Below are 25,763 nucleotides of genomic sequence, written 5' to 3'. Positions count from 1 at the left end.
GGGCATCAAATTGAGGTATGAATCTGTTACCTTAAGCCTATATTCTAATTGGGAGTTCATGACCCAACTTTGAGGAAATGGAAGCAAGCCTAGATTTGGACCTATCACAAGGGTATGGTTCCAGATCTGAACCTCACTAGGTCCCAAATATCATAAAGTTGCATGATTTATAAGCTTATTCCCTCCTCATGTATGAAAACCTTGTTGGAGGATTAGTTTTGGTGTTTACGGTTATGAAAGGCCTTGCATGCACGTAAAGTTTGTAACTTTACGTGAAATCTACAATAGGAGATGATGGATCTAAAGTTTGGGACCTTAAGTCCCACTGGAAAGGACCGTAATCATTATGAACTTTAGGGGACTCGACGAGTCGTGCAAGTGACTCGGCGAGTCGAGAGGGTTTTCTCGTTTACGGCCAAGGGTGTTCGGCCAAGGGTTTACGGCCAAGGGTTTTCGGCCAAGGGTTTACGGTCAAAGGTGTACGGTTGGTGGTTTACGGCCGTAAACATCAAGGAACTCGACGGGTCCCTTGGGTGACTCGGCGAGTCGGCGAGTTAAGCAGGGAACCCGACAAGTGAATGATTGTACTCGGCGAGTCAAGGTCAATATGGACTGTTGACCTTGACTATAGACTTTGACTTTGACCAGGGTTGACCCTGGGGGTATTTATGGGACTATGCTGAGATATTTACTCATTGATTATAAACAGTTTGGGAAGAGCAGCACAGGCATACCTGAATCCAGTTTGCCAGTTCACCCTTTGAGAGGTGAGTCTTCTCACCATACCAATGGGTCTAAGGCACAAAGGCCGGACCATTTTGCAATAGTTGGCTTACTTTTTATGTAGAGGTGTGATAGGTATTTGTGCATGATATGTGGTAGAGATAGCCTCTGTGGCTAACGGTAGAGATATCCGTATGGCTAATGGTAGAGACGGCCTTATGGCCAATGGTAGAGATAACATTTATGGCTGATGGTAGAGATAGCCTTTGTGGCTAACGGTAGAGATAGTTTCATGGCTAATTGACATGTGATATGTGGTAGAGGTAGCTTTATGGCTAATATAATATGTGGTTTGTGTGGGGTATGCTCTGGGGGACTCACTAAGCTTTCAGCTTACCGTTTGTGGATTTGTTTCAGGTACTTCGGAGTCCAAGGGTAAAGGCAAGGCATGATGATGCGGCGTGCACTCTATCTCTCTTTTCCGATCTGGTTTGGGGGACACTCTGATGTTTTGAAAATAATAATGTTGTAATGTTGATGGTTTTGAAAACGATTATTGGAATCTTTGTGTTTTATGAAAATGGTTGACTAATTAAAAATGAAAAATTTCTTTGTAAAATTTGGGTCGTTACACATCAATTGCTTTATCTTCATGCGTGCGACTAAAAACGAGGCATTATTAAAATCGATTTAATCATGATCCCGCTTTCAATTTTGATTCTCTTTGATTTGGATGAAAACGTGTTTTGGTTTTCGATGAAGAGAAGAAGTACCCTAATGGATGTACTACTACATTAGGCTAAAAAATTGAGCCCCTGGTGAAGGATGAGCCCTGTTCATGGGCACCTCCTGGACTTGCCTTGGGCCGGCCCTGATACCTGCAGGGGTCGTCGACCCTGTTAATATTTCGACCACCGGCCGGTGTTACTCCGACCAAATATTACGGCGGGATGTGTCGTCGCTAGTGCTTAAGATTGTCCCTAAAGGTGTCGCCACTAATGCCTATTTTTTTAGATAAAATTTATATTTTATATTAGTTTATATTATAAAAATGCAGAATTTATAAAATTATAAAACTTATAATTTAAAAATATGCATTACATAAAACATCAAATAATATACACAAAGTATATCACATTAACATCATCTAATTTCATAATAACATCATCCATAACATAAAAAATATATACTAATCGTCTTCCCCATCATCGTTTTCCTCGTCGTTGTTGGTCGCATTGTCGACTTGCTTGCTAAATGAGCAGATAATATCTCCCATTGCCGTCATAAACGCCGGGTTTTGGAGAAAAGCGTTAACATCCACATTCTACAAAGTAAGAATATAAGTTAAAATATATCATACTATAAAAACAAATTATTATTACTTAACAATTAAGTCACAAACACATTAAGTCCTTAATAATTTAACAAACTACAAAATTCATAACAATTTAACAAAATAACAAACTAACAAACTACCAAACTATCAAACAAAAAAATTCACAACAAATTAATAAGTACCTGTGTTGGTTGTGGTGTTTGTGACTGTGACTGTCACTGGTTGGGAGCACTTGTACCCGCTACGAAAGGCTTAGGACCGATGCCTCTCATATGTCCCCTTCGAGCACCTAACACCTTCTCAAATAAGGTTGTCCAATCAATGGAGTTCGGATCACCACCGGAGTCGACTATGTGCTGAGTTTGTAAAGCAACCTCGGCAACTAAAGCATTCTGCATTTTACGAAGATTGTCAATATGCTTCAGTACAAACACAAAAAAACAACATTCAACTTTATTTTTAAGTAATAATAACTTACATACTATTCTTCAACTAATGGGTCAAGGAATTCCCCTTGTTTATTGACATGTGCACGGTGAATTACTTCAAGTTTATTCAAATTCTGTTTAACATTAAAAAATATGTTATACTTAAATAAACATTACAAAATATTTTACAACTGAATAAATATTAATGTAACTTACATTTTTGAAAGAAACACTACCGTAGATGCACATCCCTACACGATTCTTAACTACTTGCTTCTTCCGGCATTCTTTGTTTACACTGGATCGTTTACAATGTCTATCAGTTGAGAATTGGTCAATAGTAGCACTCCAACGCGCTGAATCCATACCTACGGGGGGTCGAGCCCTTGCTGCCTCCGCACACTCTAGCATATCTATAAATTTACCTTTTGCAATATTTTTCTGGCCTCTATACCGCTGACATATCTGATGATTCAGTGATGCCCATAAAATTCTAGCATCGGGACCATTTGAAATGGCTTGAAAATCAAAATATGTATACAAAAAATAAAGAAGTTAAAAATAAATCAAAATTAAACATGTTAAATATAACTTTATAAATAATTTACCGAAAGATATGTAAACATGCCATTCCAATCGGCTTCAGGAACTTCTTTCCAAGTGTTCTTATCCAAAGCTATGTCGTGCCAGATATAACTTCCAACCTCCTGAATGAAGCATTCGTATACATCCCCAATCGACACTAAAGTATTTCTGTCAAATATTATTTTTAGAGGCTGTCTGCCATTTGCGTCATATAGCCGATGCATTTTCTTGTTTACTGCCATGCCTCTTCGTCTGGAAGGTACAACTGTTAAAAAAAATATTAGTAAAGATAGTTTTTTATATACATACAATATAAAATACAATGAATTAGAATAAATCTTAATTACCATCAATCTGGTGAACATCAAAATCTCAACCGAACAGATGTGGTGGCTCGTTACCACCATCACCTCCATGGCCCATCACAACAGCCATGAGATAAACCAATGCAACCCAAAAAAATGGCATCCTGAAAAATTATAACACAATATATATATATATATATATATATATATATATATATATATATATATATAACACAATATGAAAAGTTATAATACAAGTGGGAGTTGTTTTTTTATTATAGCATTGTATTTTAAATGTGAATTATAGCATATTTTTATTATTTATAGCATCTTAATTATGTAGTTTTTCTATTAAAACATTGTACTTTAAATGATAATGGGAATTATAGCATACAATTTTTTTTTGTTTTTTGAATTAACATTGTCAATCATAACATTTTACATAAAAATACACATATACACAAGCAAATAATGTCGTCCCTAAACGTACATATACATTTCACATATAATTACACACACACACACACACACATATATATATATATATATATATATATATATATATATATATATATATATATATATACATTTTTGCAATTATAACGTCATATACATACAATATACACACATATAAATTTCACATACAAATACACATACATATACATTTTTACATACACATACAAACATATACATACATTTTTACATACATATCCACACATACATATACATTTTTACATACATATACATTTTTACATACATACACAAACATATACATAGATTTTTACATACATATCCACACATATACATACATATTTATATAAATATACACATACACATATACATTTCACATACAAATACATAAATTCCATATACATACATACATTTTAACATATGTTTTTTCATATATCTACACCCATATACATAGATTTTTCACATATACATACATTTCACATACAAATACTCTTATACACACATTTTTTCATACATACACATACATTTCATATACAAATACACACACACACACACACATATATATATATATATATATATATATATATATATATATATATATATATATATATATATATATATTTCACATGCACAGTTATTTGTACATTGTCATGGATTTCATATAGAAATACACATATACATATACATTTCACATAGATATACCAACATTTCTTATACGTACATTAAAAATAGAAAAAAAAAACAAACAAACCTGGAAATCGATTAGGTAGTGGTGCTGTGGTCTTGGTCGTCGGAGTAGATCTGGTATCACCGAAGAAGAGGTAGTGTCATGGGAGATCTTTCTTTGAAACCACCAAAATCCAAAATTAATACACAAATTCATTCTAGAAAAGAAATTGAAAGAGAAAGGAGGGAAGGAAGCACCTACCGTTGCTATAGATGCCGAAAAATCGGAGTTTTGTCACCGGACAACGTATCACAGCCTGGGCCAAATGTGGGGGAGAGGAGGATTAAAGAGGAAAGGAGAAAGGAGAGGCTTTGTGGTGGTGGTTGTTGATGAAATCGAGAGGATCAGTGTTTTTTCGCCGGAAAATCGTCTAAGAAATTGGGAGTGAAGCTGTCACCTGATCTGAGACACGATGGGGAGGTAAAGAGGACGACCCCTTTAGCGACGATACTATTTGCAGCGACAGGATACCAATTGTGGCGACATGTTGGAGGGAAGTGTAACGCCCGTAAATCTGGGCTAGTCAATTTAGAGACAATGAGCTTCAAAAATGAGTTTGTGATGGAAGATTATTTGGAAGGAATAATATTCACCAAGTGGTATTATATGTTACAAGTGTTCCGTACATATAAAGAACGCCGAAATCCGAGTTATAACGAAGAAGTTATGGTCCGTCGAAGTTTTTCGGCAAAACCAGCACGGCACCGGGGAGACGTAAATAGTGAATTTACGATAAAGGAGTTTTTAGCCTTAGTAATCTAAACAAAAGTTGTAGTATACGTTAAACCGAGAACATACAAAAAAAAAAAGAATGCCCAAATCTGACTTCGTATGAGGAAGTTATGAATTTTCTAAGATTTGGCATAGCAGTGCACGGCCCGAAACTCGAATTTTAGTTCGAGCGGTTTTTGGCCTACGTGACCTGAATGAGAGTTGAAGATCTCATTAATAGGAATTCAACGATAAAAAGACATACGGAAACGGAGTCCGTATGAAGGAGTTACGAATTCTTCGCGGTCATTTAAAAGTCTAATCTCCTCCTACTGTTAAATTTAAGATCGGCCGAGAATTAGCCGACGGAGTCTAAATGAAAGTTGTAGATCTTGTTTTTACCTACGCGTGGATATAAAGAACGTTGAAAACGGAGCTCGTATGCGAGAGTTATGATTTTTCTAAGTCTGGAGGCTGCTGTGCGAAATCGGGCGACATGGCGCAATCCTGGCCGTTGCTTCCTCCCCAAGGCTAGCCACCAGAAGGTGACATGTGGCATGGACTCGACGAGTAGGACCTCCACACGATGAGTAGAGTTGTTTTCTAGCCTATAAATAGAGGTGCCGGGTTCCCTCATTCTTCACACCATTCCAACCTCTTCTCTCTCTCTCTCTAAACTCTCTCTCTAGCCCCCAAACCCCCCCACCCCTAAGCCTAGGTAAACCCCCTAGAACCCGAAGGAAGCCACGAGGCTCCCAAAGCCTCAAGAAAAGAGCCTTTTGGCTCGGGAACGCTGCTCCAGCGAAGCCCGGTTTTCGAGAAAACCCGCTGTAAGTGAGCTATGTCTAACCTATCTTTAGTATAGCTTATGTCCTAATATAGTAATGTTATTAGGACCTTATAATGAGTATTTGGGCTATTATTATGAGTTATATAAGTGTCGTTATATTATCTTTTTAACCAATCGCGGTATGGGGAATCTGGTTTAAAGGGCCGCATAGGGTTGTTGGATTTCAGAAGTGCTATATGCCAAAATGGTCCTGCCCTCCGGTGTTATATGTCTGGCCCCTGTCTGTACATAGTGGTTGGAAAATATTGTTTAAGCGCTTATATAGTAATAATAATGGTAAGACTAATAATTAGTCACGGTAAATATTAGACTAAAATCTAGTGGTAATAATAATAGGTTTCGTCGGAGGAAAATAGAATCGTTAGAAGCGAAGCGCTGCCCGAGTTTGGGAATCATCACTTTAACAAGTGAGTGCATAGTTATTTCATCTTACACATAGATATGAAGTATTTTATATAAATTACGTGCTATGTGTGTATACTGTCTGAATACTTGTTGTCTATGCTGGATGAAACGTTTTATACATGTTTTAAATGATCTAAATTGTATATGTATTTTATATCTACAAAATGTGTTGGGAAAAAACATGGGTAGATTAGAGGTGAGATAAATGATGAGCAATGAAATATGAGAAAAATGATGAGCGATGAAAGATGAGATGAATGATGAGCGATGATATATGAGTGATAAAATATGGTGCGAAGCGATGACCTAAGCGATGGGCCAAAGCAATGAGCCAAAACGATGAGCCAAAACGATGAGCCAAACGATGACCCAAGCGATGGCCCCGTCATCTAGCAGAGTATGGATGACAACCACAGACTATTCTAGACAGTCTAGTGGAACACTAGCAGGCTCGCAACCTGTAGGTGTTGTGAATGATGTGTTCACCCGGTGTACTCTAAAAACCCATTGACAGGTATTGCGAGTGGACTCTCGAAAATGATATTGTCAATAAACGAGATAAACCTTGGCGACTATGCCTACTTAGTGCTGATTCCTTAGGATACTCCTTAGGAATGAATGAACGAGGAATAGCTGAATCTTAGGGTAGATCCTTAAGAGTAAAGAAGATAATGGGGATGGTTAATTGGGTTGATTGTTTGATGTTTAACATAATAATTATATTATTGTGGGTTGAAAACCCTATGTACTCACCAGGTTTCCCAACCTGACCCACTCAAGCTAATTTGTATCACAGGTGTCGATATGAAGCTACTTTACACTGAGGGTTTTAAAAGAGATGTAGATAACTAGTGTAAATGAATGTAAGTTCTGTTTATGCTTATGTTTCTGTATTGACGATGACATCCCAAATGTTTTAAAATGGATGAAAATACTTTTCTTCGGAAATGATTTGATAACGTATTTATCATGTTTTTCTGGGAACAAATTCCGCAATATTTTTATTAAAAGAGGTACTCTGATTTTTATAAAGCATAAACAAAATCGGTCTTTTCTGGCCGTGAAAATAGGGATGTCACAGGAAGATATCCTGCGTCTTTTTTGGTGACTAGTAGCGACGATGGCGTCGTCTCTATTGTCGTTGCCACTATTGCCTTGGTACGAAGAAACCCTGACCGTTAGATCAAATAAGAAACGAACGGAAACAATTCACTCTGGGCGAAGTCACACGGATCGCCGACGTGGACTATTAGAGGCGACCCTTTACCGGCGACACAAAGGCGTCTTGTCACCTGTCGTCCCTAATACTACCTGTCGTCTCTAATAGCGTCGCCCCTAATAGTTATATTTCTTGTTGTGTTACACAAACAATTTCGAAACATGGCTCACATTTACGGACCCATTTTCAAGTTTCACTTGGGAAGCGAACTGCATGTCGTCATAAATACACTAGACCTAGTAAAGGCAGTGGTACGTGAGCAAAATGACATATTTGCTAACCGCAATCCATCAATAGCTGCCTTAACAATCTCCTATGGAGGCATATATGTAGTATGGTCTGATAACAACTCATATTGGCGTAACCTTCGTAAGATATTTGCCCATAAAGTTCTAAACAACAAGAATCTTGAAGCATGCAGGTTTTTTTCGAAGGGATGAAGTTAGGAAACCTATAAAAAATATTTATAGTAAAGTTGGGACCACTATTGACATTAGCCAGATTGCTTTTCTCAACAGAGGCTAACGTCCTCGCAAGCATGGTTTGGGAAAACACTTCAGATCCAAACGCAAAATGTATCCATTTTGGAGCAGACTTGTAGATGACTTCTTCAAATATCGTTTAGATTGTCGGACAACCGAATCTGTCTAATATTTTCCCTAGTCATGCATGACTTGATCTACAAGGTATATTAAGGAAGACGAAGAGGGAACTTTATCAGTTGGATCAAATCTTCACAAGCATTATCGACGATCGGATCATATCTAACTCCAAAAAGCCGAAGGATGCAGATGGGTATGAAGGAAAGAAAGATCTTTTACAGATCTTATTAGCGCTCAAGGACCAAAAAGATGCAACATCGATTACCATCACCCAGATTAAGGCGCTTCTTGTGGTAATTAACACTTTTTAAATTTACTTTCAAAGGTAGGGATAATACATTCCAAATAATTTTGCATAGTTCATATATCGTACATCACACCTATCTAGTAATTGAGAAAGATCCATCTGCATGAATACGAAATAGCCTCATAATTTTCCTTTTAGTTAGACTACAAAAATTACAATTTGGTTGAACTTATGTTATATCAGGACATTATGTAGGGAAATTTAGGGTTTGTGGTGGAGATCTGGATACCAACTTGGATCGTGATATCACTTTCCGAACTGATATTTCTACCATATGTCTGGGTTACAATAAATTCAGCCTAGGATAATCCAAGTGGACACTTACGATTCTAGGAACAGAAGTCGTAAGCCAATATGCTAGAGGATTCTGTGAAAGTAAGATGAAAAACGAGAGCTTAAGATCGTATCTCTCTTCTGAAAAGAAGAGTCTTTTATATAATAAACGATATTAGGGTTTCATTAGGGTTGGGCCGCTATGGATTCCTTTGGAAGCAAGTCAGGGTAATCCAGATTTTTGTGAGGATTTAGGGTTACCAAAACTAACGAGTTTATTTACTTTTACCATAATCACCTTCAAGAATCGGAATATCCCACTATGGATTCCTTTGGGCCGCTATGGATTCCTTTGGAAGCAAGTCAGAGGGACCCCAGCCAGGGGCTCTGCTCTTTGGACCCTGCTAGGGGCGCTGCCCCTTTGGAGACCCCGGACCCAGGGGCGCTGCCCCTGGACCCCCGACTAGTCGTCGAACCGGCTACTAATTTGATCTTATACATGCATGCACTCCGCACCAACCTGTACACATATTAGAAAACAAATTAAGAAGCCCCTTAGCTCACATGCTAATTCCAGTTACATAAAATGACACGGTGACACTAAAATCACCAACAATCCTCCCCCGTTTTAGTGTAACCCTTGAATAGACATAACTTTATCAAACAATCCAAACTAGTACATAATGAAAATATCGAAACGATTGAATTTCCAATCAGTATCATACATTTGCAAATACTTGAGAATCAGGGTGTTCTAAGAATTGAACCCACCAACCCATTTGAATACCAGAAAGTAAAATACATACTAGTTTATTGAATTTCTAGCAAATTACAACGTGACATTGTTATAAATGAAAGGTTTTGAGCATTCTAACACTCCTATGGTGTACATGCAACCCTAGAAACCTTGGATCTATGTTTTACTAAGATACATGCAAATTTGATTTTCCAAGGTTCTATTCCTAACTAGCATGACATCGGGTACTTGTAAAGTAAAAGCTAGTAGAATAACATACCTTTCTTGTTGCTTGGATTCCTTAAGAATATTGTGAGCCTAACACCCCAAATGTGATGCCTCAAATGTTTCACACAACACCACAACTCTTGGAATAACTTGAGAGAAGCACACTATCAATCAAAATCGGCTAGCCCTCCTTGTTCTTTTCTATGTACCGATTTTGCTAGCCTATGGGGTCTTTATATAGTGTGTCACAAGTAGGGTTACACCATGTAAACCCTGATTGACATGGATTTTCATTTCCTCCATGATCCATGGGTTTTAACCTCCATGGAGCATCCATCGCTACTAGAAAACAACCCTTTAATGACGCGCAAACAATGACACCCGGTGATTTACGATACGCAAAAGCGTATGCCCTAAAAATAATGTCATCTCTTCTAAAATTTGAAGGATAGAGGACACGCTTTTGTGCGTTCCCTAAAATTAATGTCCAACAAAAAAAATTAAAAGCACTGAGGGCACTTATTTAAAAATGGGTGTCGTCTAGAAATGTCGCTTTATATTTTTTTTAATGAAAGGCGCGTTCTCTTCTTTTGCAGCGGGGGGGAAACGAAAATCCCAAAAGTTTGAAAGGCCGCCATTGTTATCCTCTACCTTATTTCCATCATTCTTTTCTATCTATCTATCTCTCTCTATATATATATATATATATATATATATATATATATATATATATATATATATATATATATATCATATTTGCAACAATCAAGATTATTGTTATAAAACTCATTTAATTTTAGTAAAAAATCTTACTTCTCCTTTAATTTTAGGAACACCTTTTATTACTAAATTATATCCTTTTATGGTTCAAGATGATGGAATTATTACTAAAGTTTTTGGAAAAGAAATTATGTTTAAATTTTGTGAACCTCCGTCTTATTCAACTATTAATATTCTTAATTATAAAACAAAACAAGCAAATTACCTTATCAATGAAATTAATGATTTTCGTATACATAATCAATTACAAGACAAGTATATTCAAGACAAAAATTGTTCAACTATTATCAATTATACACTGTGTGTGTTCAACTATTATCAATTATACACTGTGTGAGTACATCAATTATCAAAAATATTATCATGTCTTCTGCAGTGAGATGATGCTAAATTATTGCATGAAAACAAACAACTTTTATAAAGATGAAAGAAGATGCTCCATTATCGCCAAAGAAGATTTCCATTATCAAAAAATGACAAAATATGATGCCAATTTGTCAAAAGCTTTAAAGTTTTGTCTGCCACATCTACACTCTGACAAATGCAAGTTGATTCAATAATTCTCAAGATGATCCGGTAATCCTTCGGTTTCCCGTCTCAAGATGTTTCAAGACTCCAAGACTCCTATATATTGAAGGGACATGTTTTAATGAAGACCATATATATATATATATATATATATATATATATATATATATATATATATATATATATATATATATATATATATATATATATATATATATATATATATATATATATATATATATCACTCTAATACCCAAAAAAAAAAACCCTAATATCATCACCAATCCTCTTTTCTCCCACAACAAAATCGCAATATCACCAAATCTCTGATCTCGTCTTTTGAACAGATCAAACCCGCAGGGGTTCTCGATTTTCCTATGTTGATGTGTGGTGACACGAACAAAAAAAAGAGTGTAGCGCCTCTACCTTTCAATTTCATTTGTCGGTTGCTTCAAATCGACTCTTGCTTTCTCTCTCACAGGGGTTTCTTTGTACGTTCCCTTCACCTCCGTTGATGTCGTTTTCCAAGGCCAGTCTGGATAATCAGCATCATCGGTTAGTGGAAGTTGTGAAGGAATCTATGTCGGATACAAAAGGCGTTCGAGAGAAGGGAGGACGCTGGAGACAGAAAGGGTCGACCGCATCATTCCGATGAGCAGTTAGTATGATTTGAATTGAACCTCCGTCTTCCAATCGACTGGGCGTGTGATCAGAAAGTTTCGAGGTCACGATAGTGAGGTATGTAATTTCCCCAACAAACCAATTTATCAATCACATAACACATATTTATAATTTCACAATCATAACACCATTTTTGTGCAGGTGAATGCTGTAAAGTTCAATGAATATTCATCTGTTGTTGTATCAGCAGGGTATGATCGTTCCTTGTGTGTCAGGGATTGTAGATCTCATAGCACCAAGCCAATTTAGGTTTATCTTTCTTTCCCTTTCCCTTTTCTACATCTACGTGCGTACTAAGTTTTGTTTATATATATTTATATTATCAAAAGTTGATGACAGTTTTAATTGATTCACAGATCATTGACACCTTTCTAGACAGCGTTATGTCTGTCTGTTTAACAAAAACTGAGATCATTGCTGGAAGTGTTGATGGAACTATACGCACATTTGTCATCCGGATTGGTAGGTAGGTATTCCATGTGACAATCATTATGATTATGAAATGAAAAACTTTGTAGCATGTTTGAACTTTAAAGTTTCTTCTGTTTCCAGAGAATTATTTGATGATTTGGGGCAACCTGTAAACTGTATCTATCTATCAAATGATGGTAACTATGTATTAGCCAGTTGTCTGGATTCTACTCTGCGCCTTTTGGACAGGTGAATTTCTACTTCACATCGCTTTTAATCAAAAGGATGGATGAGTCTATTGTAAAAATTGTTCTTCTTTTTGTTTGGTTTGCAGAACTAGTGGTGAATTACTACAAGAATATAAAGGAGTGCTAATTTTGTGTTTATCCTTTGGCCTTTGTAGATAATGATAATGCTCTTACCATAGTAATCTATATAACTGTCTTCCTAATACAGAAGGAAGGTTTATGATCAGGGGTGTTTCGCAAGATATTCAATCACTCTATTTTTTCAGTGATAATCAGACAATTGATATCACCAATCTACTAAAAGGTGAGGTATCTTCTTTTATTTCTTTTCATTTTGTTATTGCCATCACAATAACACTTGTATTATTCTATATTACAGAAAAAAGCAAATATGGTACCGATAATTGCTGGGGCAGTTGGGGGTGTAGGCCTCTTCTTTCTTGTTATTGCTTTGGGATTATATTATCTTATATGGAAGAAGTCTAAGAGGACTAAAGAAGGTAATTCATGTATATATATCATATGTATGTATCTGATGTATTAGCATTTGACTAATCCCATGGAAAGAATTTAAAATAAATGTAGCTCACAACGCTTGCATTACATACTACTTCCTGAAATATAGTTTTTATATGAAATATTATGTTGAGTTTCTTATGTTTTCACGTGAACTATGTGCTATTTTAGATGCACCAGTGGTCAAGGGGGCAGTCAACTACAATTATAAACATCTGCAGTTGGCAACGAATAACTTCAGTGAAGAGAATAGTATAGGGAGAGGTGGATTTGATGAAGTATTCAAGGTAATAAATTAGAGCCATTTATATCATGTATTGCAGATAATAATAACTTGCAAGTGACTTGTAGAAAAAAAAACGTCATAGCTCGAAAAGCACATTTCTTAAATTCAGACACTTATGGTTTATTCAACTTTCTAATACCGGGAAGCTCTTTCTATTCGGGCATAGAATCCTCACATTGGCTTGTATGTATTTACCTTCACTGATTCATAATAAAATGAAAACTTGTAAAATCCCATATTTGAATTATATATTTTTTTGCAGTCAACTTGTGTTCGTAGACCAAAATATATAATGTGCACAGATGGTGATCCTTCTGGAAAAAAAGATAGGGGACAAACTACCTGGATGATTTGTTATTCGATTAGGGTTTTACATCATTTGTATGGACAATAGCTTCCTACCAGCTGAAGGACAAATTAAAGCTATCACCCTCAGGTTCTCAATTCATAACCTCCATATCATTTATTCCATGGAGCATAAAACCAGTATACGGGTATTGTTCTAATTGTTAAGCTTTCATTTGGTTAGTGTACTTTTTGAAAATCTTGGTTATTTATGGTTGCGCATGTTGGGTGCAAAATTATATCAGATTGTATCCTAGTAAATGGAAGGAAAAGGGTTCGTTATTTAGTCATTGCAACACTTCTCTCCCTCTTTTCATGGACGATTCTTGGCTCACAGGAATCAACAAGAAATTCTCAACATCAACTCATGATCTTGTTATTGCAAAATCTGGGCTCTGCAATGGCAGTTGTCATTGATGCCATGATTGCAGAAGCAGCAAGGTCTGAAAAGTATGTTCTTTCTACTTCTTTTTACTCACTCCATTTTCAAGGTATACTTTGAATTTTAGAAGTCAAAGTAACGTATAATATACTCCAGAATTGCCATAAAAACATCATGTTTCAAAGAAGAAGATGGTAGATATGAAAATATATATTGTGCACAGGTGGCGATCCTTCTGGATACTACTCGTAACATATCATCCAGGTAGTTTGTCCCCTATCTTTTTTCCCCTTATTTATTATATTCTTAGTTTTCTATCTGATTTTTGATATTTATATATTTATAAAATTTCTAGTGATACGCTTTCTGGGAATATGTGGGCAAACTTGTCTTCATGGATGCCAAGGAGAGAGGTGGCTCCTCAGGTAAGCAGTCTGGGAATATGTGGGCAAACTTGTCTTCTGGGAATATGTGGGAAAACTTAGTTATTACAATGTGTGATGTAAAAAATTGATATTGCTATTTATTTAATGTGTAAAGAACTGTAAGTACGTTGCTATTATGAGAAAAGAAATGGAAGGAAGTTGGTATTATGGGTAAATGAAAAAAGTAAGGCACATTTGGTTGGTATTTTAAAAGTTAGTTTGTATTTTAGGCAGGGAGGGATAAATACAGATGCCACAGCAGTAGTAAGTGTTGTATCGGATGAAGAGATCCAAAAGCTTGTGGCAATTGGTTTTGATAAGGTAAAAGTAAAAACAATTACCCTCCTTTTTGTTTTGTAAACAACACAGAAGGTTCTGGATATAAACATAACTATATGGACACTTAAAAGTGTTTAGAGAGTTGTACCAATGTTTCAATCATATCTTGCTATATTTTTTTACAGGTTATATTTTCTAGGTTATATTTTCTAAACCTGTTATTGTCAGTGCTTGTGAGTTCCTTGAGCAATACAGGAAGCTCATGATATATTTGGTGATGTGGATGAGCTATTGAGGCAACGCAAGTTGGGACTAGAATGAATCAGTAGATATGATGATAGTGGTGAAGGGAAGGAAAGGAGGCTTGAAGATGAATTTGAACCCACCATTCTTTCCAATAAATACAAAACTGAAAAAGGTGAGTACATTCGGGAGATAGATATTCCAGAAAGAATCCAGGTCAGAATATTCACATTTACATACTATATATTTCATCCATCTATTATGTATTAATTGTTGTTCAACTTTTGTCTTTGTAGATATCTAAGGAAAGCACTGGTCCTCCACCAGCAGATGAAATGAGTATAGAAGAAGGTGCCCTTAATAGAAATGTAGTATTAGGTTATATAGTTAGGGAAAACCTCTTAATAACAATGTACAATTAGATCCCTTAATACCGATGTATTACAATTTTTTGACATGATGTTATTGGATGAAATTTGATTGTTTTGATATATATTTGTTTATATACTTTTGTATTATGCGTAAATGAGTATATTAAAGGCACGTCGTATATGCATATCGTAAATGGTTGTTGAAGTTTATGACACGCAAATGCGTGTCATCTTCATTTATGACAGGGGCTTTAATGATACGCAATGCGTGTCCTAAACGTGCGTTGTAAGATTACGACACACAAATGTCTGTCGTCTTCCTTTATGACAGGGCCTTCATTGATACACATTGCGTGTCGTAACTGCGCGTCGTAAATGCATGTCGTAACTGCGCGTCGTAAATGCATGTCATAAATGCGCTTCGTAAACAGACGATGCGCAAAAGCGTGTCGTCTCTCGTTATGACAGGGTCTTCCTTGACACGCATTTGCGCGTCGTCTGAGCATTTTACGACACGCATTGAGCGTCGTAAAAGGCTGTTTTTCTAGTAGTGCATGGAGCACCCTATGGATTTTAGCCCAAGCCAATAAACCATGGATCATTAGCCCACTATATAAGAATGGATGATTTACACAATCAATCCCCATATATTTAATTAGTCTCTTTTTGATCACAAAATTAATTCCAAATTAATTCTTGATCAATACTAATTAAATAATATGATTTCATATTAATATATTATAACTTATAATATATTAACAAATCATAAGTGTCTTTCTCATTTTGTCTATCCAATTATCATGATGCCATGCAAACCAAATGGACCATGTCAATCGGGTTAAGTACATACCAGAAATAGTTATGGACTTAGACACCTTATCCAACAGTCTCCCACTTGGATAAGTCTAATAACTATAACTGCAAGTATGACTTCAGGAACCGATCAACAATCGTAGCTCTTTCAAAGTCTCGCAGAGCTAAGATGACCTGCCATTTAAGATAAGTGATCATATAATCCTCTGCTCTCAAGATATCAGCCAGACAAATACATGGAACAATGTCGTACTTATTGTCCAGCAGTTTGTTTCCCGATTTCTGATTTTTTTGACATAGAACTAAACTGAACACATCAATTTGATTCTGACCGGGCCCGATACATAGGTCAAAACAAAATCATCGAGGGGCCCAGATATCGCTTCTAATCCTCCAAGGGCTAGAAGGAACAGATAAACTTCGACTCATATGCTTGTACTAACTACTTGTTGAATCATACACAAAAGCACGTTTTATAACATCGAGTTACCAATGCGTTTTCGTACAATCAATGTATAACCAACTCATAGTCAACAACTCACATATCTATGTTTGAAGACTTATATGATATTACCCTCTCACGATCACTCGTGATAAATTCCATGAAGTAATACAAGTGAGCGTGGGTTGAATCCAATACTCAGAGCTTATGAGCACTCATGAATGTTGTAGCAAACATTTGCTATGTCTAGCACCTTAGACATCTACAAACCCAATTCATGACAGTCTTGATTCATATCTACTTCCAACATATGACTGACTATGGAGAGTTTGAATAAAGTAATTATTCTGGAAGTCAAAACATGCAAAATTGAAATGATAGTAAACGATTGACAGAAGATAGTAACACTTTACTTATAAATAAATAACAACTTTTATTTAATCATCAAATGTCAATTACACTTTACAAATTTCAAAAGGTATCTAATTTCTAAAACTAATATCATCCTTTAGCCCTATGCGCCTCGCATGCTGAAGATGCTTAACCCTACTTAGTCCCTTCATGAGGGGATCTGTTGGGTTCTTATCCGATGATACCCTCTTTGCGACGAGGAGTCCTTCTTCTATTCGAAGTCTAATGAAATGGTATTTTCTGTCGATGTGTCAGCTGGATCTCCCGTGATCCCTTGGTTCCTTGGCTAAGGCAACTGCACTTTCACGATCACAGAAAATCTCCATAGGCTCCTTTATAGCTGGTACAACTCCAAGGTCTCCAATGAAGTTCTTCATCCATATCGCCTCCTTCGCTGCCTCGCTTGCTGCTATGTACTCTGATTCGCAAGTTGAATCAGCCACTGTCTCCTGCTTGGAACTTTTCCAAGTAGTTTCTCCTCCATTTAAGGTAAAGAACCAACCTGATTGAGATCAGAAATTATCCCTATCAGTCTGGAAGCTAGCATCACTATACCCCACTACTCTCAAGTCATCACACCCACCGAGGGTATGGACCCAGTCCTTAGTCCTCCGCAGGTACTTGAGAATGTTCTTTACCGCAGTCCAGTGAGGCTTTCCAGGATTCCCCTGATATATGCTGACCATGCTCAAAGCAAAGGCCACATCAGGACGAGTACAAGTCATAGCATACATGATTGAGCCTACAACGGAAGCATACGGTACTCGACTCATCTTAGCTATCTCAGCCTCTGTACTCGGGCTCTGAGTCTTACTCAGTCTGGCATTACTCTGGATCGGTAACTCTCCTTTCTTGGAATCCTGCATGCTGAACCTATTTAGCACCTTATCCAAGTAGGTACTTTGACTAAGTCCAATTAGTCTCTTACTCCTGTCTCTCAAAATCCTTATCCCTAGGATATAGGTAGCTTCTCCAAGGTACTTCATAGCGAAACACTTCCCAAGCCGGGACTTCACCTCCTGCAGAGTTGGGATGTCATTTCCTATGAGTAGTATGTCATCCACATACAACACCAAAAAGCTAACTATACTCCCACTAGCATTGACATATACACAGGACTCATCTTTGCTCCTCGAAAAACCAAACTCTTTGACTTTCTCATCGAAACAAAGATTCCATCTGCGAGGTGCTTGTTTCAATCAATAGATGGATTTCTCAAGCTTACACACTATATTAGGGTACTCTATACTAACAAAACCCTCTGGCTGACTCATGTAAACATCCTCAGCCAACTTTCCATTAAGGAAAGCGGTTTTGACATCCATTTGCCATAATTCATAAATATGAAATGCAGCAATGGCTAGCATAACCCTAATAGACTTAATCTTCGCTACTGGTGAAAAGGTCTTATCATAGTCAACTCCCGGAGTTTGAGAAAAGCCCTTTGCAACCAGTCGCGCCTTATAAGTGTGTACATTCCCATCCATGTCGGTCTTCTTCTTGAATATCCATTTGCACCCGACTGTGTTACGACCTGGTACATTGTCAACCAAGTTCCAAACTTGATTGTCATACATGGACTGTATCTCGCTGTCCGTAGCCTCTTTCCATTTAGCAAAATCGGGGCATGCCATGGCTTCCGTGTAGCTGTTAGGTTCATCCAAACTTACCAGTGTACTATCACTGATAAGTGTATCACCTTCCGCGGCAATATGGAAACCATAGTAATGCTCAGGTGCATTTATAACTCTAATGGAACGCTTTAGAGGTACAGACTCGTCAGTTGGATCAACATGAGTTTCCTCTTCAGTTTGATTGCTAGGCTTTGAGGTTCCTTCACCACTTAACTCTTGAATTTATTCAAGGTCAATTTGCCTCCCACTGTTTCCTTGGCTTATGAACTCTCTCTCGCGAAAGACTCCTCTCCTTGCCACAAAGACCACATTATCACTGGGTCTATAGAAGAGGTAACCAAAGGATTTATGTGGGTAGCCGATGAAAATACACCGCTCACTTCGAGGTTCGAGCTTATCGTGAGTCTCGCGCCTCACGAAAGCCTCGCAACCCCAAATATTGATGTGGTCCAAATTGGGATCTTTCCCAGTCCACATCTCGTGAGGTGTTTTGGAAACCTTTTTTGGTAGGGACTAGATTAAGGATATGGGCGGCAGGCTCTAAGGCATATCCCCAAATTGAGATTGGTAGCGAAGCTAGACTCATCATGGAACGAACCATGTCCAACAAGGTTCGATTACGCCTCTCAGCCACACCATTAAGCTGTGGTGTCCTGGGAGGTGTCAATTATGAGACAATCCCACATTCCTTAAGATAGTCAAGGAACTCTGTACTAAGATACTCACCACCTCGATCGATCGAAACATCTTAATGTTCCTGCCCAACTGATTCTCCACTTCCTGTTTAAACTCTTTGAACTTTTCAAAGGTTTCTGACTTATGCTTGATTAAGTAGACATAGCCATATCTACTATAATCATCAGTAAAAGTCACATAGAAGCGGTTAGCATCCCTTGTGGCGGTTCTGAAGGGTCCACACACATCTGTGTGTATGAGATCCAACAAACCTTCATCCCTAGCACAGGTACCAGTGAAGGGTGACTTTGTCAATTTTCCAAGTAAACAAGATTCACAACTATCATCCGACTTTAGGTCAAATGACTCCAAGACTCCATCCTTTTGGAGTTGGCCTATGCATTTCTTGCTAACATGTCCAAGACGACAATGCCATAATGATGATTTATCCAAGCTAGTGGAAGAATCAATACACAACACATTATTTCCTAGGTTATCTACAACCAACACAGTTTCATATACATCATCACAAGGTAATGCTTTAAAACAAAGAACATTATCATAAAAAGCATTAATACCACCACATTCATTATCAAATGAAAAAGTAAATCCTTGTTTGTACAAACCGTGAAAGGAAATAATATTTATCGCCATTTCAGACGAGTAAAAACATTTATTCAAATCTAATCTTAACCCACTACTTAGCAACAACGAATAAACTCCAATCTTGGTGACATGTGAAGCTTTCTTATTCCCCATGATCAAGTTTATCTTCCCGTGCTCCACATTCTCACTTCTTCTTAGTCCCCGCAAATCAAAACATATGTGAATACCACAACCTGTATCAAGGACCCAAGAATTAGAATATGGTGAGTTATTAGACAATATAGTGTAAATACCTGCATGGTTGGGTTTCACTTTCCCATCCTTAACATCTTGCAAGTACTTTGGGAAGTTTCGCTTCCAGTGTGATAGAACCACCTTTGGTTCTACTTGAAGAGGAACCATCAAGATACTTTCCCTTGGTACCCTTCGAAGGGGTCTTCCTCTTCTTCACTTTACCTTTCCCGATGGCCAGAACATGGGCGGTGGTAGGAGTAGGAGTGGTAACAACCGATTTACCTTTAAGACCACTTTCAGCGGTCTTCAAAAGTCATTGAAGTTTGTTGAGTGTAACCTCCTCGTTGTTTATTTGCCAACTCCTCAGGGAAGTTCACATTCAACTTCAGCAGACGGTCCACAAACCTTTGCATTTTTTTCATGTGGCTCGTGATTGGTTCACCATCTTTCATTCGAGTTGTTATCATGGAGGAGATTATTTCATATCGATCTTGACGAGCACTCTGATGGTATCTTTCCATGAAATCCTGGTGCATCTCAAAAGGATAAAATCCTCATAGGACTTTTGGAGCTCGGCTGTCATTGTGGCCAACATGACACATGCCACTTTAGTGGCATCTCTCTCATGAGTCCTGAAGTCAGCGATCTCCTCTGGAGTAGCAGAAGACTCATCAAGTTCCTTTAGCTCCTTGTCTAGGACATATTCCTTGCCCTCATAGCGAGTGACCATCCTTATGTTCCTAATCCAGTCATTGAAATTAGTCCCATAAAAAATGACTCTCCCACAAAGGTTCATGAGAGAGAAGGAGCCGGTAGGGTTTGAGCCAGAAGCAGCATGGTTGGAAGACATCTGAAAAGAAAGAAAGACAAGTTTAGATTAGATATATAGATAGTCCTTAATAAGACACCCAAATGTAATATTAAGGCTAGGACCCAACATAATATTTTATAACTTAGAAGAGGGATGCCATAATCCAAGCTATAAAATATTTGAAGGTAGGTGAATGACAATTCACCAATTTCCACCATGAAAACGAAATGTATTATTAGGTTTTAATTGGTTTTGAAACTCCTAGAATCTTTTGAGATTCATTGAAATTTTCAATGGCATGTTTCAATCTCGATTGTGCCCTTCAATTTTTGTGACTGTGATGCCGAGGATCACAAAACAAGGTGTGAATAACCATGCAAATTTACTTGGTACTCCTAATTTTATCACCTAATTGATTTGCCGGTTAACCACACACGCTCCACCGATCTATGATAAACCTTAAGCCACCCTTTACCAACCTTGTTAAATCCAAGTTAGTGTATTGGTTAACCGCACACGCTCCACTAACGACTTAAGCAAGGTGCAAAGTATAATTTAATGAGTTAGCACCAAATTCACATTTTCCTAAAGTAACTAAGATTGAGAATTTATAAAACATTTAGTTACTTTATAATAATCATTATACTTTTAATGAGAATTAAAGTCATTGTCATACCCGTTCGGCTAACGACCCTCCACCAGTCAAGGAAACGGTGGGTGAGAGTGGACACCCATTTAGATGCCATTTTATAGGCAACAACCTTATACCCCCCTTATAGACCGACTTCGTGAATGAGACCTACTAATGGTAAGACGACTTGATCTTATACATATATATATATATATATATATATATATATATATATATATATATATATATATTATTAACTTGTAATACTATAAAGTATAAGGGTTGAATTTTAACTTTTAAAATTCTAGGGGTTGGAACTAAAGTTTTCTAAAGTGACTTTACATGCTCCAAAACTTGAGGGCAAGTTTTGTAACTATTCAAAACTTTTCAACTTCATAACTTATGAGTTAATGGTTTATGAAAATGAAGACTCTTCATTTTATGTAACCTATGTGTTCTTTAATGGATTTTAAAAGAAAAGACTTTTGGTAATCCATAACTTGAGGACAAATTATGGATTCCATTAAAACACTTAGATCAAGAATTAAACTAACCACCAGTTTGCAAATAATTCCTATGATCTACCAAACTCATAAGTGTATGAACATTCATATCAACAATTTCAAGAATCATATAAACACATATAAAACTTGAAATTTTGATAATAACCATTGAAAATGGATTAGCATAATCATTACCACACCAAAAGCAGGTTTAACAAGTCTAAAACAGTTTAGGGTAATGATTCTAGTCCATTTCTAGCAGCAAAACTCGAAAATCTGCACACAGGGCCTTCTACTCGTCGAGTGCAAGAACCTACTCGACGAGTAGGATGCATTTACACTTGGACTCGTCGAGTCCCCCCATGGACTCGGCGAGTCCACTGCACAGTGAACAGAAAAATCAATTTTTTCAAGCATTTTGCATCAAGTATCAAGAAAACAAGCCTAAGCTCTGATACCACTGAAGGGTTTTGAGCATTCTAACACTCCTATGGTGTACATGCAACCCTAGAAACCTTGGATCTATGTTTTACTAAGATACATGCAAATTTGATTTTCGAAGGATCTATTCCTAACTAGCATGGCATGGGTTACTTGTAAAGTAAAAGCTAGTAGAATAACATACCTTTCTTGTTGCTTGGATTCCTTAAGAACTTTGTGATCCTAGCACCCCAAATGTGATGCCTCAAATGTTTCACACAACACCACAACTCTTGGAATAACTTGAGAGAAGCACACTATCACTCAAAATCGACTAGCCCTCCTTGTTCTTTTCTATGTATCGATTTTGCTAGCCTATGGGGTCTTTATATATTGTGTCACAAGTAGGGTTAACCCATCTAAACCCTAATTGACATGGATTTTCATTTCCTCCATGATCCATGGGTTTTAACCTCCATGGAGCACCCTATGGATTTTAGCCCAATCCAATAAACCATGGATCATTAGCCCACTATATAAGAATGGATGATTTACACAATCAATCCCCATATATTTAATTAGTCTCTTTTTTATCACAAAATTAATTCCAAATTAATTCTTGATCAATACTAATTAAATAATATGATTTCATATTAATATATTATAACATATAATATATTAACAAATCATAAGTGTCCTTCTTCTCATTTTGTCTATCTAATTATCATGATGCCATGCAACCCAAATGGACCGTGTCAATCGGGTCAAGTACATACCAGAAATAGTTATAGACTTAGACACCTTATCCAACAATAAATCTGTGTGTCCCAATCCTCTCATGATCGTATCAAGGTCAAGTCGACAACCTCTTGAAATGCGGCTACACTTCACAATCACGTAGGTAACTCCTTTCCATGTATCGGCACATATATTTATCAAAGGAATTATTAAAAAGTTAAACTTCAACCTGGCTAACATGCATAAGAGAACACATACCTGGGATGAATACATGATGTGTTCCAATCTATAAGTATGAGCTTTCCACATTGAATTCAACTCCTAACATTATATTAGGAGGAAATTGGGTGTCTCATCATTACAGAATTAAATGGACTTTAATCCCATACCGATTACAGACTTGTTCACTAAGTCTCTTGTCAGACCTTTAGTCAAGTGATCTGCCAAATTTTGTTGCGATTTCACAAACTCAACTGAAATAACACCATTCATGATTAGTTCTCTAATCATACTATGTCTAACACCTAGGTGTCTAGACTTGCCATTATAAACCTGGCTATATGCCTTAGCCAAAGCGGCTGCACTATCACAGATGATAGAAATAGGTGCTATCGGTTTAGACCACAAAGGAATCTCATAGACTAAATTCCTTAGCCACTCTGCTTCTTTACAAGCAGCTGCTAACGCAACAAACTTAGATTCCATTGTCGAGTTTGTAATGCAAGATTGCTTCTTGGAAGCCCAAGAAATGGCACCTCCCCCAAGCAAGAATACCAAACCAGAAGTTGAGGAATGGTCCTCCATGTTGGTTATCCAACTTGCATCTGAATGACCTTCTAAAACCGAAGGACTCCCCAGGTAACTCAAACCATAATTCATGGTTCTTTTGAGATACTTAAACACTCTATTCACTGCTTGCCAATGTTGAGCGCTAGGATTACTAGTGTACCTGCTCAACTTACCCACAGCAAAAGCAATATCAGGTATGGTACCCGTCATGGCATACATCAAGCTACCAATAGCCTTAGAGTATTCCAACTGTGAAATGGGAACGCCATTATTTGGCATTAATTTCACACTTGGGTCCATAGGAGTAGTCACAGGGGAACAATCGGTAAAATTAAATCGCTTGAGAATTTTCTCAATATAATGACTTTGAGTCATCACCAAACCTTTGTTCATCCTTTTAATTCTTATTCCAAGAATTACATCAGCCTCTCCAAAATATTTCAGGGAAAACTTAGATGATAACAATTTCTTTGTTTCATCTACTTGATTTTGGTCGGTACCAAAAATCAACATGTCATCTACATATAAGCAAATGATCACCCTAGCTTTAGTAGCATCATCAAATCTACTATAAACACATTTGTCACATTGGTTTGTCTTGAAACCAAAGGAAAAAATAACTGCATCAAATTTCTGATGCCATTGTTTAGGCGCTTGTTTCAGCCCATACAAAGATTTGGCAAGTTTACAAACCATATGCTCTTTACCGGGCATAATAAAACCTTCAGGTTGTTTCATGTAAACTTCCTCGTCAAGATCACCATTTAAAAAGGATATTTTCACATCCATTTGGTGAATAACCAGATTGTGGACACTTGTCAAAGCAATCAACAATCTAATAGTAGCAATACGTGCAACCGGAGCATACGTATCAAAATAGTCAATATCGGGTTTTTGTCTAAAACCTTGAATGACTAACTGGGATTTGAACTTGTCAATAGTCCCATTAACATTCATTTTCTTTTTGAAAATCCATTTGCAACCAAGTGGTTTAGAACCTGGAGGCAAATCAGACAACACCCATGTGTTGTTCTCAAGAATTGATGACATTTCATCATCAATAGCTTCCTTCCAAAAGGCACTATCATGAGACTCCATGGCCTCTTGATAAGTTTTAGGATCATCTTCAATACTATAGCAATAAGAGTATTCAAGATTAATTTCATCCCTTGAACCTTCCACCAAATACAGTTGGAAGTCGGATCCGAAATTTTTTGCAATATGGCCTCTTTTGCTTCTACGAAGCTCTTGTGGTTCTTGCACATTACCACCATCTTGATTTTCTGAATTTTGCTCTTTATGAGCACCAAAAGTCAGATGCTTCGGCCTTTGAATCGATGAAAACCTCATCTCATCAAAGATTGCATCTCGTGATTCGATAACAGTGTTAACCGATACCGAATCATTAGGTTCTATTACATAAAACCTATATGCCTTGGAATGTTCAGCATATCCAATGAATATACAATCAATTCCACGTTCTCCTAAATTCTTCTTTTTGGGCTCGGTGAGTTTTACAACTTCCCGACATCCCCAAACCCGAAAATAACTTAGATTCGGCTTTTTCTTGAACCAAAGTTCATATGGGACTGTTTTGTTCCTTTTATTTGGAACCCTATTTAATAAATAGCAAGCCATTAACATGGCCTCTCCCC

At 37.0% G+C, this 25,763-nt stretch overlaps 1 protein-coding gene and 1 pseudogene across 14 annotated transcripts; both read left to right on the top strand.

The window, feature by feature from the left end:
• LOC145119762 (cytochrome P450 76C1-like) overlaps positions 1 to 25,763 on the top strand; it is a 74,215-nt pseudogene that overhangs the window by 45,194 nt on the left and 3,258 nt on the right.
• Positions 11,465 to 15,521, top strand: LOC145119763 (putative cysteine-rich receptor-like protein kinase 16). Of its 14 annotated transcripts, none has more exons than XM_079055479.1 (15): positions 11,465 to 11,952; positions 12,037 to 12,144; positions 12,252 to 12,357; positions 12,448 to 12,555; positions 12,641 to 12,858; positions 12,934 to 13,054; positions 13,242 to 13,357; positions 13,422 to 13,539; positions 13,619 to 13,850; positions 13,947 to 14,151; positions 14,307 to 14,347; positions 14,439 to 14,508; positions 14,739 to 14,829; positions 14,973 to 15,246; positions 15,327 to 15,521. In XM_079055479.1, exons 10-14 carry the CDS (start codon positions 14,069 to 14,071, stop codon positions 15,051 to 15,053), a joined length of 366 nt encoding a protein of 121 aa, XP_078911605.1. In that variant the 5' UTR covers positions 11,465 to 11,952; positions 12,037 to 12,144; positions 12,252 to 12,357; positions 12,448 to 12,555; positions 12,641 to 12,858; positions 12,934 to 13,054; positions 13,242 to 13,357; positions 13,422 to 13,539; positions 13,619 to 13,850; positions 13,947 to 14,068; the 3' UTR covers positions 15,054 to 15,246; positions 15,327 to 15,521. The 14 variants fall into 14 exon arrangements, with proteins under 14 accessions (XP_078911605.1, XP_078911606.1, XP_078911604.1 ...); XM_079055480.1 differs by having other exon boundaries at positions 12,252 to 12,361; positions 12,763 to 12,858; XM_079055478.1 differs by having other exon boundaries at positions 12,252 to 12,361; positions 12,710 to 12,858.

The sequence above is a fragment of the Lactuca virosa genome, chromosome 6 (assembly GCF_052849685.1).
Source record: "Lactuca virosa cultivar CGN04683 chromosome 6, Lactuca_virosa_CGN04683_v6, whole genome shotgun sequence".
In the NCBI taxonomy this organism is placed as follows: domain Eukaryota; kingdom Viridiplantae; phylum Streptophyta; class Magnoliopsida; order Asterales; family Asteraceae; genus Lactuca; species Lactuca virosa.
This window is presented reverse-complemented; position numbering and strand designations above follow the sequence as displayed.